The 16,890-nt window shown below is 36.8% G+C and overlaps 4 protein-coding genes across 7 annotated transcripts; 2 read left to right on the forward strand and 2 right to left on the reverse strand.

The window, feature by feature from the left end:
- The first annotated feature begins 625 nt into the window (after nt 1-625).
- Nucleotides 626-6,584, forward strand: LOC110818009 (uncharacterized). 3 transcript variants are annotated; one of them, XM_088210492.1, is made up of 14 exons: nt 626-1,457; nt 1,684-1,907; nt 2,090-2,295; nt 2,425-2,482; nt 3,194-3,318; nt 3,408-3,615; nt 3,706-3,994; nt 4,087-4,150; nt 4,237-4,297; nt 4,410-4,476; nt 4,558-4,648; nt 4,782-5,126; nt 5,202-5,414; nt 5,792-6,584. In XM_088210492.1, exons 2-14 carry the CDS (start codon nt 1,790-1,792, stop codon nt 6,200-6,202), a joined length of 2,256 nt encoding a protein of 751 aa, XP_088066618.1. In that variant the 5' UTR covers nt 626-1,457; nt 1,684-1,789; the 3' UTR covers nt 6,203-6,584. The 3 variants fall into 3 exon arrangements, with proteins under 3 accessions (XP_088066618.1, XP_088066619.1, XP_088066620.1); XM_088210493.1 differs by having other exon boundaries at nt 626-801; XM_088210494.1 differs by lacking the exons at nt 626-1,457; nt 1,684-1,907 and having other exon boundaries at nt 2,220-2,297; nt 2,426-2,482.
- A 288-nt stretch (nt 6,585-6,872) lies between these two features.
- Nucleotides 6,873-9,933, reverse strand: LOC110818288 (SNARE-like superfamily protein). The gene is made up of 6 exons (XM_022047102.2): nt 9,711-9,933; nt 9,520-9,618; nt 9,362-9,412; nt 8,440-8,613; nt 7,712-7,771; nt 6,873-7,291 (listed from the first exon to the last, which is right to left on the reverse strand). The coding sequence occupies exons 1-6, from the start codon at nt 9,711-9,713 to the stop codon at nt 7,250-7,252; spliced, it is 429 nt and encodes a 142-aa protein (XP_021902794.1). The 5' UTR covers nt 9,714-9,933; the 3' UTR covers nt 6,873-7,249.
- Nucleotides 9,934-10,352: 419 nt separating this feature from the next.
- Nucleotides 10,353-14,051, reverse strand: HXK3 (hexokinase 3). 2 transcript variants are annotated; one of them, XM_022047053.2, is made up of 9 exons: nt 13,449-14,051; nt 13,047-13,197; nt 12,774-12,956; nt 12,430-12,504; nt 12,197-12,352; nt 11,998-12,093; nt 11,769-11,899; nt 11,250-11,334; nt 10,353-10,902 (listed from the first exon to the last, which is right to left on the reverse strand). In XM_022047053.2, exons 1-9 carry the CDS (start codon nt 13,718-13,720, stop codon nt 10,570-10,572), a joined length of 1,482 nt encoding a protein of 493 aa, XP_021902745.1. In that variant the 5' UTR covers nt 13,721-14,051; the 3' UTR covers nt 10,353-10,569. The 2 variants fall into 2 exon arrangements, with proteins under 2 accessions (XP_021902745.1, XP_088066622.1); XM_088210496.1 differs by having other exon boundaries at nt 13,474-13,612.
- An 810-nt stretch (nt 14,052-14,861) lies between these two features.
- LOC110818258 (WEB family protein (DUF827)) lies at nt 14,862-16,734 on the forward strand. The gene is made up of 2 exons (XM_022047054.2): nt 14,862-15,104; nt 16,076-16,734. The coding sequence occupies exons 1-2, from the start codon at nt 14,964-14,966 to the stop codon at nt 16,544-16,546; spliced, it is 612 nt and encodes a 203-aa protein (XP_021902746.1). The 5' UTR covers nt 14,862-14,963; the 3' UTR covers nt 16,547-16,734.
- Nucleotides 16,735-16,890: the final 156 nt, after the last annotated feature.

Consider the following 16,890-nt stretch of genomic DNA (forward strand, 5'->3'; position numbering starts at 1 on the left):
GCATGACTTTTTGTTGTTTTAGTGCCTGCAATTAATCGCCCATTTCCTCCCCCAACTCCAAACTAAATGCACGCTGTTAAACCCTCTGTGCTGGCACGTTGTGCGTGCGCCCCCCAACGAAACCGATACGGCACCGTTTCGATGCGCGTTAACACCCACAGCGTTCGGTGCTGCTGGCGCGTGCCTTTACAACCACGAAGAATCACGTTGTTATTTCATTGGAAGATTCAGAGCACCGCGATATTTCTATTTCCCTTTTCTGCTGTTGCAGGTTTTGGAAGAGAAGAGAAGCGCTCTGCTCGTACGGATACCTCATGGTGCCACGTGGCAACCGCATAAAGGATCTGAAATGACTGCCGTTGATCTAAGATTTTGGGCTTCAGTTACTCCGACTTTAAACACAACCGATTGGAGGGCCCAGAACTCGCCCAGTTTGCCGCAATCTGGCAAGTCTTATCCGACGTGGCTGACACGTAAGCTTGTTTGTCCCGTTTATCGGTGGAGATCCGACGGCTGTCACTGTCCAGTCACTCGACACCGTCGATCGTGGAATAACGAGAGACAATAATAATAATAATAATAATAATAATATGAATGCGATATAGACACAGAAAAGAAAGAGAGACCGTTTTTTCATACATTTAAAAGTGACTCAACAAAGAGAAAAGCTTCGGATTTTCCGTCTTTTCGGCATATGTGAGCTTACACAGAGAGAGAGAGAGAGAGAGAGAGGTAACAAGTGATGGGAATCTTCGGCAGTTTATTGCTTGCGGAATTCGAAGTTTGTTGCATGCATTTCTGGTAGTTTTCCTAAAATTTTCAGCTGATTCTTTTGCTGCCCTGTTCGTCTCCCAATGGTTGTTTTTTTTTTTTTGGAAAGGAAAAGCAGTCTCCCTCATCTGGGTTTATTGCAAATGGTTTTCTCATCGGGTATATTTTTATGGATTTTGATGTTTTAATTGGTAGGTTAGTGAAATGAAGATCTGAGTGTAGGGAGCGTGTAGTCTTTGCTAAATATAAGGGTAGAAGGAAGTGGTATACGATTGCCGGATTCAGTAATATAGGGTGTGGTCACAGAGGAAGAGATTTGTGCATTAATGAATTTCCTTTTCAATCCAATTTTTTTGATGACTGAGATCTACCGTGTTTTTCCAATGGATTTCACGGGTGAATGTAACACCTTTTCTTTTCTTTTCTTCTCCTTTATGTTCTTTTGAGTTCTTTTGCGTGCCATCTCCTTCTCTCTCTCTCTCTCTCCCCGCTTTATCTCGGAAGAACCTGATTCTCTGAACAAGAGAAACGAATTACTTTCCTGCTTTTTTTCCCTTTTGCAACCTCTCTCTCTCGCTCTCTGTGGTTGTTTGCTTTTGTCTGGGTTCTCTCTCATCGGCGAGATCCCCGACAGTGTACTCTGAACTCAAAGTGAGGGAGAGAGTCGCGGAGCGATATCTGTCGAGGTAATTTGATTTTCTCTTTCTTTAGAAAAACCCAAACGCTGCTTTTTCGGTTCCCTTCCAGGCTAAGTTCTCGGTAAAAGTTAAACCAGAATGAAACCTTCAAATTTTTTTCCTCTTCATCTTTTCTTTCCGTTTTCCATTGTTCATGTTGCTTGATTGGACAAAGTATATGAAACCAGATATCTCTGACTTGTGTATTCTTTGTTTTAACGAAAAATAAAATCAGAATTGAAGATCAAAGGGAGAAGAAAGATCTGGGTGCAGCTTTCGAGTATAAATTCTGATCGTTTTAGAGCCGTCAAGGGCGTTTTCAACAGATATTAAGAGAGGTTATGTTAGTGAAATCATTATTGCCACCAGAAATGGACAAGAGTCGAGACGTGAGGCGTGGAGCGAGTCGGTTCTCACGCCAACAGATTAATAAGCAATCTGGACACAATCTCTCCTCCGGTAATTAATTTACTCCATGTCCGCAAAGCAACAAAACTATTCCTCGCACTTGTCTTTTTCTGTATATTCCCCTTCTCGCTTTTGTGATAAGAGTTTCTCAGATAATCCATCTTCACTTGTGTTCTCTCTCTCTCTCTCTCTCTCTCTCTCTCTCTCTCTCTCTCGTGTGTTGCAATCTGAAGGTTCTGGCGGAGACAATATATCTCTGGAGAAGTCGAAGAAAGAGAAACTCAGAAAACTGAGCGTCGTCGGTAGAAAGCGTTCGAGCAACAAAGAGCACGAGATGGGTGGGGATACTGTTGTCTCCGAAGCAGAAAATAAATTTCTTTCCCAGTCACAATCTAATATGAGTAACGGTACCAGCAAGAGATTTAAGCTTCCCAAAAGGGTGAGTGTTCTTGTTTTAAATTTCCAACGTAGAATAAAACGTTTAATTAACTTGATTATCTGTCAGCTGTATCTGTAATTTATTTTTCTTTTTGTACTCTGTTTCTTATTTCCATGGTTATTGGTCCAGGTTTTTTATGATAGAAATGGCGTGGGTCATGCCACTGTTCCGCGAAAGCTACGGTCAGGTGTGTGGTTTGTGACTCCAAAATGAAGGATCACTCTTTCTGTACAAAATTATTTTTGTATATATATATGTATATATATTCAAGTGCTGTGTTTAATTTCCTGTGAATTGGTTCGAACTCTCTGTTTAATGTTAACTTGAGATAATAGTTGTTGTTGCCTGGAAGTTTCCCGTTTTGTTTGGATTCATAATTTAGGATTAGAATGGAAGCAAAAACTTATTCAAGTTGCTTTGCTTTTTGTTTCTTTTTACGGATACAAGATTCTACATGTTGTCTTTTTCAATTCAAGTTAAATATTTACTATGTTATCTGCAATTTTATCCTTTTAAAATTTTGATTATTTACTCAAGAGTACAGGTTTTACTATTGTGCCTCGCAGGCTTAGTGCTTCCATATTTTTCACCATTAACATTATAATACAGAAAAATCTTAATTATTTAAAAATAAACATCAATGTAATTAATAAATAAAATTCCATCTCACAATTCTTGTCAAGGCCCCATATCTTCACACTTGGTAGAATCTTTCCAAGAGTATGGCAAGCTCAGTTTTGAAGCTTACTTTTCCAAAGGAATAATTCAACTTGTTTTTTTTTTTTTTTTGGTATGATAAAGTGTATTAGCTAAAGCCAAAAATAATATGAAGAAGAAAGTGTGCTTGATGATCTTCAATTGCTTTAATGGTTGGTATGTTTGGATTTTGAATGTACAGCCATGAAGAAGCGCAATCGCGAATCTGTCTCTCCCCCTTTACCCGATTTGAAGAAACTGAATCATAAAGTTGATATATTAGAATCATCCGTAATGGATGGCACAAAGAGAAAGGAAACAAACATGGTTAGTCATATGTAGCTATCAATTTCAACTATCAATTCTTTTGAGAAATAGCCTATCAGTGGATAACATCGTTGGATTTTTCTATCCAGGAATTAGGTGGCTCAGACTGGTCCCCAGGACAGGCTGTTTCTGGGCCAATCACTAAAGATGAAGAAGAAGTTGTAGAGACCCTGTACTCTTTAGCAAGCATGTTCCCCCTGAATGACACATATGCTAAGAGTAAATTAGCAACTTGTTCCCAAGAAAAGAATTCATCTTCACCAAAGAATAGGGAGAGTTTGGGCACTGCTGTTGAAGGTTTTATTACACATTTCCTATTACATCCTTTTGTATGTTTACTTTTCCTTTCTTCCGGCTTTTTAATTGTATACTTGTCAAATTTTGCAGCTGTAAAGGAGGATTTAAACTCAAATTACCTCTCAATCCCTGAGGCTGTACATTTGACTAGTGCACAGACATCATCCCAAGAAAAAGTTAATTCTTCAAGTGAGCCCACCGTTAAGTGGCAGCCTGATTTTCCCGGCATCAAACAATTTGAGATGGTCTCGGATAACTCTGTCCCACAACTGAAGCTGAACACTGCTCTTCCCTCTTTATATAAGACTGAGCAGAGTAACAAAAAGCCATTGTTGTGCAACCCTCCCAATGTTCTACCTGAACTAAGTCCGAATGCTAGGTGGGGCGGTTCTCTTTGAATCTGGTCTGTCCATTTCTTTTCTATTATGATTGTTCTTATTTAATCTGTCTTAATCTTTTATTGTCCTGCAGATTGAAGCAGTCCTCTTTTTTCGATGATGCACTTCTTGAACGAAAGCCAGAAATTTCACTTGGGGTAAGCATAACTATAAAATTAATATATGTACATTCTTTTTGGAGATCAAATTCCTAATAAAATGATTTCTCTTGCCAAACTTTCAGGCAACAATTTTCAATAATCAGTTTGGACAAGAACATATAGCAAGGGAGTCCAAGAAAACTGGTGTGCCCCTTGCTTATTCATATTATTGACTGGATCTTACTTTGATCTTATAACACGGGATCTTACATATAGCAACCTCTTGACCATGGCATATTTTTATCTCTTACATAAGGTCTAGCGCTGTGGCCTGGCTTGTATTCAACGGTGTCTCGAGCAGATGGGGTTCCCAACCATTTGCTGTAATTTTCTTCCTTATCATTGTCTGATACCTTTCTTATCGACTATTCATTCTTCATTACTCATGCATTTTGATATTACAGATCCTCTGTTGCCAAAATTCCAACTTGGCTGGATGGGGCAATATGTGACTCCCGGACTTGTGCCCCAGAAAATGGATCTTCAAATACAAAGGTGAAGTCAATTTTAAATTTGATTGCTCCTAAATGCCGGTTTTTATGTTCTTAATTGGCTATCTGCTTTTCCAGAGATGTTTTTGCATTATTACAAGCACGTAATGGACGTGTGATGACTATAAACTGTTTAGGTTTCCAAAGCCACTATTAGCAGAAGGTCAACAAGGAGTGTGACTCATGTGTACATTAGTCGACTCATTCAGGTTTTACAGATGTCAAGTACCAAAAATTCTCCTCTACCATCTAATCACCTGAAACTCCATCAAGGATCAAAGCAACAAGTTTCTATGGCTGTTAATGATTTAAACAGTGGAGGAGATGATTTGAACTGTTTTGTTTCTACTCGAAATATAGTAAATTTCTCTGCTGAGAGAAATTCATATGAAGCTAAAAGTGGTGTTGTTCAGAATAAAAACCTTCATCAAGATCAGTCAAAGGTAATATCAGCATGTGGGGTACAGACTTCTCAGAACCAGGTAAGCTTGATGATGTTTGTGTTGCTAATCGATTTACTCTCTCACTGTTTCTGATCAAATTCTAGTTTCATGCAGAGTTTTGATTTCTTGTCCTTGTCTGCCGGATGTGGTGGGGCAGAAGCTAAAAGTGGTTCTAGTAAAGCTGGAAATAGATTGGAATTACAATCTCAGATCGAGTTGCCATTCCTTCATTCCCTTCAGCAGCATCACCCAGTCATGCCTTTCGTACTGCCTCGAACCTCCCCTGCATACAGTGACCAGCTACCAGCAGCAATTGCACAAGAGCAGGTTTTCTTCTCTCCTTATCCAGCATTACAAGAGTAGCAATTATTTATTTGATCAAATGCCTGTACCCATTTATATTTTTTGTATTCCTATAAGATTTAGTCAATGACTAGCCAAGAAAAAAATAATAAACCTATCTTTGCCAAAGATAATATAAGAAGTAATGCTGAAAGCATAGTGGGGTCCACTTGAGGGGACAGTTGATGAGAATTGTCCGATAATACGAGTCACACCCCGTTGTTGGCTTTTGTTTTAACCATTGCAACTATACAAACACGTACAAGATCTCCAGAATTTGATGTATCTGCTATTTGTCCCATTAGTTTTGTCATGACCTGATCATAATTTACTAACGGTCTTACTATACTTGTTGATTGTAGGCCAAGCTGCAGCTTCCCCCGAATAACAGCAGCAGTTTATTTTCACATTCCCTCCAAACATCTTTGGTCTATACAAAACAGCATGAGCAGCAACAACGCCTATGGGCAGCAAATTTATCGGCTCAATTCCACCCTGCAGGAATCGCAAAATCTTCGGGCCAGTGGGCAAATGGAAAGCAAGAACATCCCGTGTTGATTCCATGTTCCCAATCTATTACCCCTTCGGCTCTAGAAGTATTATGCCCCAGATACACCCCAATGTCTCAACACCAGCAACATTTGGTGCCTGCCAGCATGAAGAGGCAGGACCTTCAGCGCATCCCATCTTTGTACGAAGAAACTGCAGTTCCCTTTCACGCTGCTAGTGCACTGCCGTTGCAGTTACTCTATAATGAGTGCCTACGAAGTTAAGATGGTCCGGTAGCTTATGGCGTTTATTAAGAAGATGGATGCACACATTGTTTAATTCCTTTTTCCATTGTTCATACAGACAATTACTGTTCTTGCACATTCTGGTGGATATAGAAGATCATTGAAGGAGGTGGCTTGGTGCAGCGAGCAGAATCCCCCGCTAGAGGCTATAATAGGGGTTGGTTTTGCCCAAATATTTTGTATAATTTCTTTTTTTTTCCTTCCGTGTATTTAGAGCACAAAGTTCCTCATTTATAAGGGAATGTTTTACTCATTTATACTTTGCTCTAGATTAAGCATTTAAGGATAACGCGGTAAATATAGTTGACAGCAGGTTATTGTATTCTTACATTGCTTTTACAGTTTAGTTCTATTTGCAGTATACAGTTTTGTCCTGTTAAAAAAACACAACAATAATTGGATCTCCTTTAAACATAAAACATACAAAATGAAATAAAAGTTGGCGAAAACTGAGGATCATCATTAACTTCTTGATGCCTTCTTGGACCTACAGCTATCTGTAGTCCGTTCTTCCGATTTTAATTACTACAATAATAATATTTTAAGTGCAGTTACAAATAACTTTGATTTGCATCCAAATCAAGTATCATAGTTTTTTCTGTTAATGGATGCCACAATCATAAATATATGCCAAGAACGAAAACAGAACTCACAAAAACAAAATTGTTTCATACACTGCAGAACATTGACATTTTCTTAGATGTAGCACCTAGAAACAGTTCAATTGTATAATGTCTTTCCAATCACAAATGAGGTCTTCTCAAGATATGATAATGTACCAGATACAGCCTTGCCTACAGAATGATCATCTATCGCTGCAATTGTTACAAACAGCTAAAAGGGGGAGGAAAAATGCTGACAGATTATAGCGCTTCTTAAAACAAAGAATATTTTCTTGTTAATCTTTCTGTTTTGGACATTCACGGGTGAGAAGGCTGTGCAGAATGACAAACCAATATCACCCACAAAAGGAAACAATTACAAAACAAATTGCAGACTTTTAAACACTCTTGCAGTATAGAATAATTACTCTAGCTTCTCCAGCTCTCCCATTCTCTCTATGATTGCCTGCAAGAGACAGCAAAGATCAGTTAGTATTCCTGCCTTAAAGTATTGTCTTGACCAAGAGATCTCCTACATGCATGTTTAAGAAACTGTTTTGGGGAGGTGAGTGCAGAGAAACTCTATACGCCTCGGAGTTGTAGGCGTGTGGATGTTCAGAGCTCCAACATGAAAAAAGATATCTGAGCCTTAAGAATTAGATTAGACATGAAATATCTCTTGTCAGGATGGACCTGGATCTTCAAGCGAAGCAAGAGACACAACATGCTCTACAGCTTATGTATTCCAAATTCTCAATCTAAATACAATTATTCCAAGAAGGAAGAAAAACTATCTGGTTTTGATATAATGAAGAGAGAAAGCTATTTCATCTCAAACAAAACAGATACAGAAATAATAATTAAAGATAACCAGAAAGATGCAAACCTTCTTGCTTGTTTCCTGAAGCTCTCCAGCAAGAATGAATTCATCAAGTATCAAATAAACCTTCAACAAGTTAAATTGAATTATAAATAAGAGTGAGAAACATCAAGCTATGGACAAAATCAGCATCTTCGTATGCATGCACAACAATCTGGTGGATAATAAATTCCAAAGTTCTATAGCAGCAATCAATGGACAATTCTCCTCACAATGTCAACTCTGGTTTAAAGCGTATTAGGACATATCAAGTATGAATATGGATGGTAAATCACAGCTAACTTTGACATGTACCAGGCTGATATTGCAAAGCATAATATGATGACAATAATATGATATCTCTATGGAATTGTGCAGTACAGTAACGTGATGATAGCCAACAGAATTATTTAGCCATCCACTCAAACAAATAAATTGTAGAGGCAGAAACATTAATCAGATATTTGGACGCCATCCATATAAGTGGATTATGGTGATATCACTAGTATGCATGATACGTATAGAAAACTTGCCGCCGTTTCTATTTTCACAAGGAAGATCTAGAAACCAACAACCACCACCAGCTATTCCTTACAGGAAATGCAAACTCAATCTCGTAAACCACAGTCATAGTACAGATTAAAATGAAACCAAATGAGAAAACAGGCATCTAATCCCAAGCAATGGAGTTTAAGAGGAAAATAGCCAGATATAGAGCATCAGGGAATAAACAATGCTAGTATATAGGCCCATACCTTGTGAAAATTAAACACCAAATCTAGCTCGCACACATTGCTGAAGAAATGATCCAATATCTCCACAAATAAATGGATACACTCCAAATATGCCAACTCATTATCCGTTATGTCGACACACAATGAGAAGAACAACCCAGCATACCGCCTATAGATTACCTTGTGCGTGCGAAACTGAGTAGGTGATAAAATTAAATCAAAGAGCATATAGTTATATCCAAAAACAATATGTAAAGAACAAGATAAGATACTTGCAGGAGAAGCCGATAGCAAAACAATTTTACAGCTATATTGACATTCATTAATGAGTATTTATGGCATAAAGCATAATAAATGATGAACATAACTTAGCAAAAAAGTTGAGCCTCTGGTTGGGGGGAGAAGGGATTTGAAGTGTCGTGAATCCTATCATCAATTCTAACTGAGCAGAATTATTCGAAAGCTCAAGAAAGGTGTAGGAAACAACTGACTTGAAGCAAATTACAAAAGATCTATCTCACAATTTACCATAAGAAAATATCTAGTAGTTCGTACATACTATCATCCAATCACCAGTGATAATGCAGGATAAAAATGCTACTTCGAAATCACTACCCTTTTAACCCAAGCTTATTATAGGTAGTATTTGAAAATATATTTAACACCAAAATAAGAAGCTTGATCACCTTTTTTCCCTTCTTTTTGATCCATCTTAGTCCTACAAGCTCATGATTTCTCTAAGCATAAAAAACCAGATGTATGGCATTACGTTATTATTCCCAGTAAAAAGGGATTTCTGGAAAATGAAAATGAGGGATTCTAGGATTTCCAATTTTTAGCGCTATACAAGCCATACTTTCTCAGAAACAAAATAGTTCAAGAACAGAGTATCCAAATTCAAATCCTAAGACCGTAAGTCAAGATAGTATAAAAAATAACCAACCTCAACGAAATTGGTGAACTTTGGATCTCTATTCACCACCAACCGATGAACCTAGAAAAATTAAAATTCAAAAACCTCAGTTTTAGCGTGAAACTACAAAAATAACTTCTAAAGAATTAACATTAAAACGAAAAAGACGAAAATTTAGAAACTGATACCTCGTATTCGACCTTGTGTTTCTCAGAGTCCTCAAGAGGAACGTAATACTTGGCGAGACGAGTCTTGCCTTGCCTGTTCTGTAACAAAATAAATCGGATCTGCCAGAGAGAGATATCAACCTTCAATTCCGGTAGGGAAAGAAAACAAAATTCGACAAAGAGAAGCCAAATGAACGAGGTAAATAGTTTACCATTTCCGGATAAAATTGGAGATGAAACTAGCAAAGAAGTTCGACGACTTATGCGCAGAGAGAGAATTTAGGGCGAGAGAATACTGAAATGTTTTTGCTTTATCGTCAATTTCTTCGTTTCGCAGCCAATCGTAACTCGCAGATCGAATGGTGGGTAAATTTGATTTTATCAGCAGTCCCAGAGAGTTATTTTTTATTCTAATTTTCAGTTCAAAATTCTCAAAATAATTCTTCCGAGTGCCAGATTGTACACAATTTATAATTTACCAAATATTAATTATAAAAAAAAAAATTAAGACTTTTGAATCCAACTATATATTTTTGTTTATCTTTATTAAAAATTATATTATAATTAATTAAATATATAAATTTTCACTTGAAGAAATTCAACCATTATTATGCGAACAGAGATAATCATTTCAATAGAACCAAGATTTGAGCTGCTCCAATACGATCGAGTACTGAGCAATTGGTCTAGTGGCTGTGTATTTATAGACGTAGTGGATATGAATGAATGTAGATATCTAATTATATATCCTCTTATTTTCATTCTTTTATAGCTTGATTTATATGTTTACATTGTTGGATTAGATGATAGAATAAAAATATGTAAAGTCATCATAAAATATGAATCACACCCAATACTCTAAAAGGATTGAATAAAAATATATTGTCTGTAACAAAGATGGAATTACTGTTTACAGTCCTAATACATACATATATATTGTTATCTTCCACTTATTCCTCCTACAATGTTGAATTCTACAGCATTACCAAAAAAAAAAAAGCAAAACCATTATCCTTGGACAAAAGAATAAATTACAGTGGGAATAAATTAAATGTGGGAACTAAGTAGTAGTCAATGATCATATTTGGAGTTTGTAGCAGCCAAGAGAGCAGCCCCAATTCCAGAACCATCTTTTGAATGCTCAATTATCACATTTTTTGATAGTTCTATCCCAAGAAGTTCTGTTACCGCACCCTGCATGTAGTTTCTGTACTGAGGGTAGTGTTCGTATAGCCCTCCATCCATTGCAACCACTGCCCTCTTTCTTAAGATGGAACCTTTTGAATCCTCATCCATCTTTTGGAGAATCCCGACAATCCCAGCACCCGCTAGCCGACCACCTCGTTTCACTATTGTGTCACAAACCTCCACGACAATCTTCCTTGCACTTTGGTTGCTCTCTACCTGATCATGAATTTGACAAAAAGAAAAACCAACCAGTCAAAGGAACCATCCTAACGTTGTTCTTTGTTTCTGTATCCTAGTTCAATTCGTCTCGCTGTCTGTCAACTAAATGCTTAATCGATAAAATACAAAGTTTTCTCTCTTCGTATGATGTAATAGTAACTTTGGAACAAATGGTTATGTTTCAGATATCAGTGCCTTAAAAATTTCTACTTGCACTCTCCTAAGGCTAGTTTAATACTCTTAGCAGACAATTTTACGATTCTGGTTATGAAACATTGCCCATATTTGGAATGCATTTTTCTAAAATACACTAGAGAAAGCATAATAAAGCTCCAGAAACTTACCACCCCGGCAGCGTCATATAGGATTGACCCAACAGCCTGAAGATCATCTGAGTCGTCCTGCTGCATGGCGCATAGATCTGGCGTCCTATAAATTACAGTTTCCGTCATGTTAGAGAATGAAGTAATCCATTTGGTTCCATGGAGGATCCATGCAAAGAAAGTTATTTTATGAAAAATTTAATTCACTCTATAATAGTTAAAATATATCAAAGTATTGTAAGTCTTTGGAATCACATTAGTCTGCCTACATATTACAACTGACTGACATGAAGAAAAACAGCTAGAGATCTCTTCATTGGTGATCCGGGAAATTTCCAAGAGTACCTCAATTATACTTCCAATGGTACAAAACCTCAAAGCAGAAAGAGAATCTGCTAGGCAGTTCCAGAGAACAAAGAGTACAAATGTTGAGGCACACTATTCCCAATCCAACTGACTCAGATTTTCTCAACAGGACTGGACGTGATTCTCTGAATTTCTTCCTGAATATAGCAAGTGAAGAACAGAAGTCTGAATTACCTGAGCGCAAAAGGTGTGGATAACTTTTTGGGGATAGATTCACCAAATAAGGAACCTGTTTCAGCCATTTCCAGCAGCACTCGTCTTACAATTTCGCCAAGATACATGCCAGAGATTGTTTTCTCAAATATCTGTTCATGAAATATGACAATAAAAAGACCAATCACACAACTCATGGATGCTCGCGTAGTTAATATGAACAATCGGCAACAGTAGAGTAGACTTTTACCTGCTCACCATGATTGATACTTGCATTATCCATATCTCTATCAAAAACAGTTAGAGGAAGACCTTTGGAGAAAGCACCCCACTCAGTGTTGATAATCTGTATGAATTAGATTTTTCATCAGATAAATCTAGAGATACTAACAAAGAATTGAGTTGGGTGACTACAAGAGAAAGCAGGAGATGGGTACTGATGTACACACTGTTGTTCCAGAAGCAGACATCTTGCCCCGTAATTTAGGAATAGCATCCATCCGTTCTACATAGCAAGCATTAGTTCCAGTACCCAAGATGACAGCTACCATGACATCGTCATCCCAATATCTTGCCCCGGCTAATGTTCCTACAGTATCATTAACCTAATGGCATCGATTAATACAAATCCCTTCTGTGGCATACAAGGTTTTAGAAAGATGGTAAAATTCGGAGAACATACCAAAGCAGAAACTTGCATATCTAAGCCTTGCCTCTCCATAGCTTCATTCAAACAAGCAACTACATCTCTTCCAGCCTGCAAAGAATTTGAAGTTTTCCGTCATTATACTTGTATGAGATAAAGAAATTCAAGTGAAACAAAAGAAGATAAAGAAAAAGTGGATGGTGAACGAGATCTCTAAGCAGTGACAAATAAATTTTTGTTAGATTTATCTTATATACATTCTTATAGCATTTCTCCTATCTTATTTAGCAGAAAGAAAGCTGTTTGGTGTATTTGCGTGGTTATTTTTCCTTGTTTACTTGAAGAAATAGTAAGAACTAATGAACAACTAGAATACGAACCGTTCCGGAGACAGCAAAACCCTTAGTCCACTTTATTAGTATACCGGAATCAATGGATGTCTGCCTCACAGGAAATGAGAATGTGAAACCAATCTCTCTTTTCCTCCCTTGTGGTAAATGAAACTTCCCACACTCCTTTTCTCCAAATTTGGCCAATCCAGAGGCAATAAAATCGAAAAGTTCCTACAATGCAAGGACCGAAAGCAATTAACATCAAAAAGTTCCTAGTTGTTGACTAATATTTGTGTAAACCATGTTCGCTTAAACCCTCACCTCAGTGGTACCAAACATGAGGTCTTGAGGGATGGAGACTTGCTCAAACTCAGTGGCTACCACACGCTCTTCCTTCCCATCTAGTTGCACTCTCAAAACCCGAAAATTTGTGCCACCAAGATCCAACGCATAGAATAAACCTTTCTCATTCCTTTGGAACATATTTATGCTAACTAAATTAGACAAGATTGGAAAATGCTTGTCTATTTTCTCTTACATTTAAGATTTCAAGTAACTTATGGAGTTAACTACTACAAATATATTTGATTTTGATAGAAAACAATTTCTCTCATCTGAGAATTAGAGATGATTAACGCGCAGGCGAAGACAGTATATGAATCAAGTTAAAGCAACTGAAAGAAAGTGAAGGGCATTAAACACAGAGATTTAATATGAAGATACCCAGTAGGCAAAGTGTCAACGTAACTCAAGATCATCTTCAGCTCACCCCTACCATCAGCGGCAAGGCCAGCTCGCATATCAGCGGTCATGGCGTCTGCCACGTGGCGCAGAACCGGCAAAGGTGTGGCGCAATCCTTCTGTAACTTGGTGAGTATAGGAGTGACAGAGGCGACGTTAGATCGGACGGCCATCCTGGAGCGAGGAACGCCCCTGGGAGATCGTACAGAGAAAAGAAAAGATCCAACGGCTGGTGAGGCAGCGGCAACAGACATTGTTGGTGCAAAGTAAGATCCGAAGGGGAGAGAAGGAGGGAAAGAGAATGTGAGGCTGAGGGAAAGAGAGCATTAGTGAAACAGTGAGTGTCTGGTGTCTTTATTCGGTGATGGGGGGAAGGTTTCAACTCTCAACAGTTTGGATCTCAAACATTAATTAATAATAAATATTATCGGTTAGGTAAGAAGAAGAAGCAGCTAAAAGGTTCGTTACCTTCCAGTTCGATTCTAATATAACAACACGTAGGTTTCCTATTTTGCGTTTTCCCATTTTCCTTTCTTGTTTAACTTAGTTTGGACACAGCCAGGTTGGGCGGACAAGACGATGTTGACACAACATCTGTGCTTTGTTCTTGTTCGGTCAATCCAATTTTCAATTGATGATGTTTTGTTTTAGTTGGTTGGGATATTCTAGCATGCGGACTAGCGTACGGTATGCCTGTTCTTTCACCATAGATTTTACAATGTTGGCCTAACCAAATGGGTATTCGCCTAACCCATTTACAAATATTAGGAAATTTTATTTCAATGGTGTAAGTTTTTACCATAATAACTTTTTTATATCGTTTATATACTCTTTTATAATAAATTTTATATTATTCACGTATATTTTCGTATGCTAAGTTAACATAGATTATGTTTTAATTTTTATTTAAGATATAAAAAGAATTTAAATATTAAAATAAAAAAATAAAATTCAAATTCGTATACCATAACCTACAATATATGATATCTTATAAAATATTTAAAATACAACTTAACACAATGCAATCCTACATTATGAATTCAAATTTGTTATTTTTTTTTTCTTCACCTAATTTTTTACCTCTAAACTTCGTGTTAGTTCATACTTAGGTAAAATTTTGATTTACTATGAATTAAGTGTTTTAGGAGTACAAATAAATTGAAGAATTCTGTAAATAATTGAGAATTATGATTGATATATCATATTATATATATATATATAAATATGGGCCGGTGGCAAAAGGAGGAGCAGCCCATATTCGAAGGAACAGTGAAGTGGGATCAATTTGACAACAGAATTCCAGTGAAGTGGACGCGAAGAAACGAAGCTCCCCATCTACTTGCAACCAACCCTCTCTGTAATCTAACTATATATCACCACTTACATACACAAACACATAAATATACATACACATACAAACACACACACACATATATATAGATAGATAGATATATACATATATATATATAGTTTCTGTTTAGTCTTCTGGAATTAATCATGGGAAGTGAAGGTGATGTCGTGATGATGAAGAGGGCAGAGATAGACACTAGCCCGCCTTTCCGCTCCGTCAAAGAGGCCGTCACTTTGTTCGGTGAGAAAGTTTTAGCAACTGAGCTCTATACCAACAAGTTCAAGGAGGTACATTCATACATACATACATATACATATATATATATATATACACACCCATAAGTATCTCTTCTACTCATACTTACAGTAATGCACATTATGTCTTTGATATTTCATTGAAGAAATTTAAAACGCATTTAATAATCTCATCATGTGTCGATTTCTTTGACATGTTCCTGGTCTTGCATTCAGAAGTTATGGGAGTTGACATCTCTAGTAATTACTTTTTTCAAAGGAAAGATGTACACAATATAATGTCCATGAACATATGGGCTCTTCAGTTTCTTAGAGTGAAGTGTTTTTTCCAAATTAATTGAATCAGACAGTCTATATTTAGAATAAAATCTAGAATTTAATTGGAATTTGCTTGCAATTTGATAATTCTTGTATGTTTTAGAAATACAAATTTTATTAGCCTGTGATAAAATTCGAAGTTCTACATTAAATTTTATACGGACTCAGTTTAATTTTTGTCATCTTCAAGTTCAAACAATTAATAATGTAAGAACAAATTCTATACAAACTATGAGATATATGCTTGATTGTGGTGAGGGCAAAGTGTCGGACCGATCGTATATGGAGCTGTGTGCATGTAAGAGTAATAAAGTTTTGTGTTTCTGTGTGATGGAATGAATTAAAGGTGGAGATTAAGATTAAGTTAGTAATTACCCATTAATTATTAATTATTTAAGTTAAAGTATAAAGGTTTACTTAGAACAAATGTAAAAAGTAAAATATTAGGATATTTTATTTAATTTAATTAAGAAAATGGGGTAGATTTCTGTCCTTGAAACTGTTTGTGTAGAATTTTGAAAGGGTAAGATGCAAGCAAGAATCCATTTGCCACCACATGCAGATACAGTCTCCCAAAAGAAGTAACATTTGCTTGACAATACGTAATCTCTGCGTAATACATAGACATATATGTGTATGTGGGTATGACTTAAATGATTATGTATATATATATGTGGGTTTAACAGGTGCATGGCGAAGGAAATGGAAACTGGGAGGGGAATGTGAAAGTTGGAAGTGTTACGGCGGAGTTGGAAGAGACAAAGCAAAGGTTGCAGAAAGCGAAAGAAGAAAGTATGGAAATGGCAACATGTGTTTCGTCTCTTAAACAAGAACTTGAGAAAACGAAAGAGGAGCTCCATCAGCTGAGGAAACAAGTCATGGAATCTGAGATTGAAGAAGTCAAAATTGTCCAACAAGATGATGACGACGATGATGATGATAATAATAATGGAAGAGAATTTCAGAAGAAGAGATACGTAACATTTGCAAATCCACCCTCACTGGAACAGGTTATGTTGCCTCAACACTTTCAGAAACTGGAGAGACACCCTTCTTTAAGAGACAAGATCAAGAAGAAGAAGAAGCCACTCATCCCTTTGATTGGAGCAATTTTTTTTAAGAAAAAGGAAACTTCATCATCATCACAACTTATTTAAGAATATATATAATCCACACTACTACTTCTCTCGTGTATTTCCTATTAATATATGTGTTCAATACTTTAATTCAAGAATAATTACTTTTTTTGTCAAGAAAATAAAAAGTTCTCAGGTGTTATACAATTCTAGACTAGTATATATAAATGTATGGAGTTTGCCTGGAATAATAAGGTGAATTTTGTGAATTGTAAGCCGGATATAAGATTTCTTTTCTTTATGGCACCCGAAGAATCACCTCATAATATTTCAATCAACAATCATATGGTATACACATATATCACAAACATTGATGATCATCTCAGCAACTCTCTTCCAAAGCAGGTAAAACAAACGTCCTGCAG

This window comes from Carica papaya, chromosome 1, assembly GCF_054855325.1.
Source record: "Carica papaya isolate Zhongbai chromosome 1, ASM5485532v1, whole genome shotgun sequence".
Classification (NCBI taxonomy): Eukaryota; Viridiplantae; Streptophyta; class Magnoliopsida; order Brassicales; family Caricaceae; genus Carica; species Carica papaya.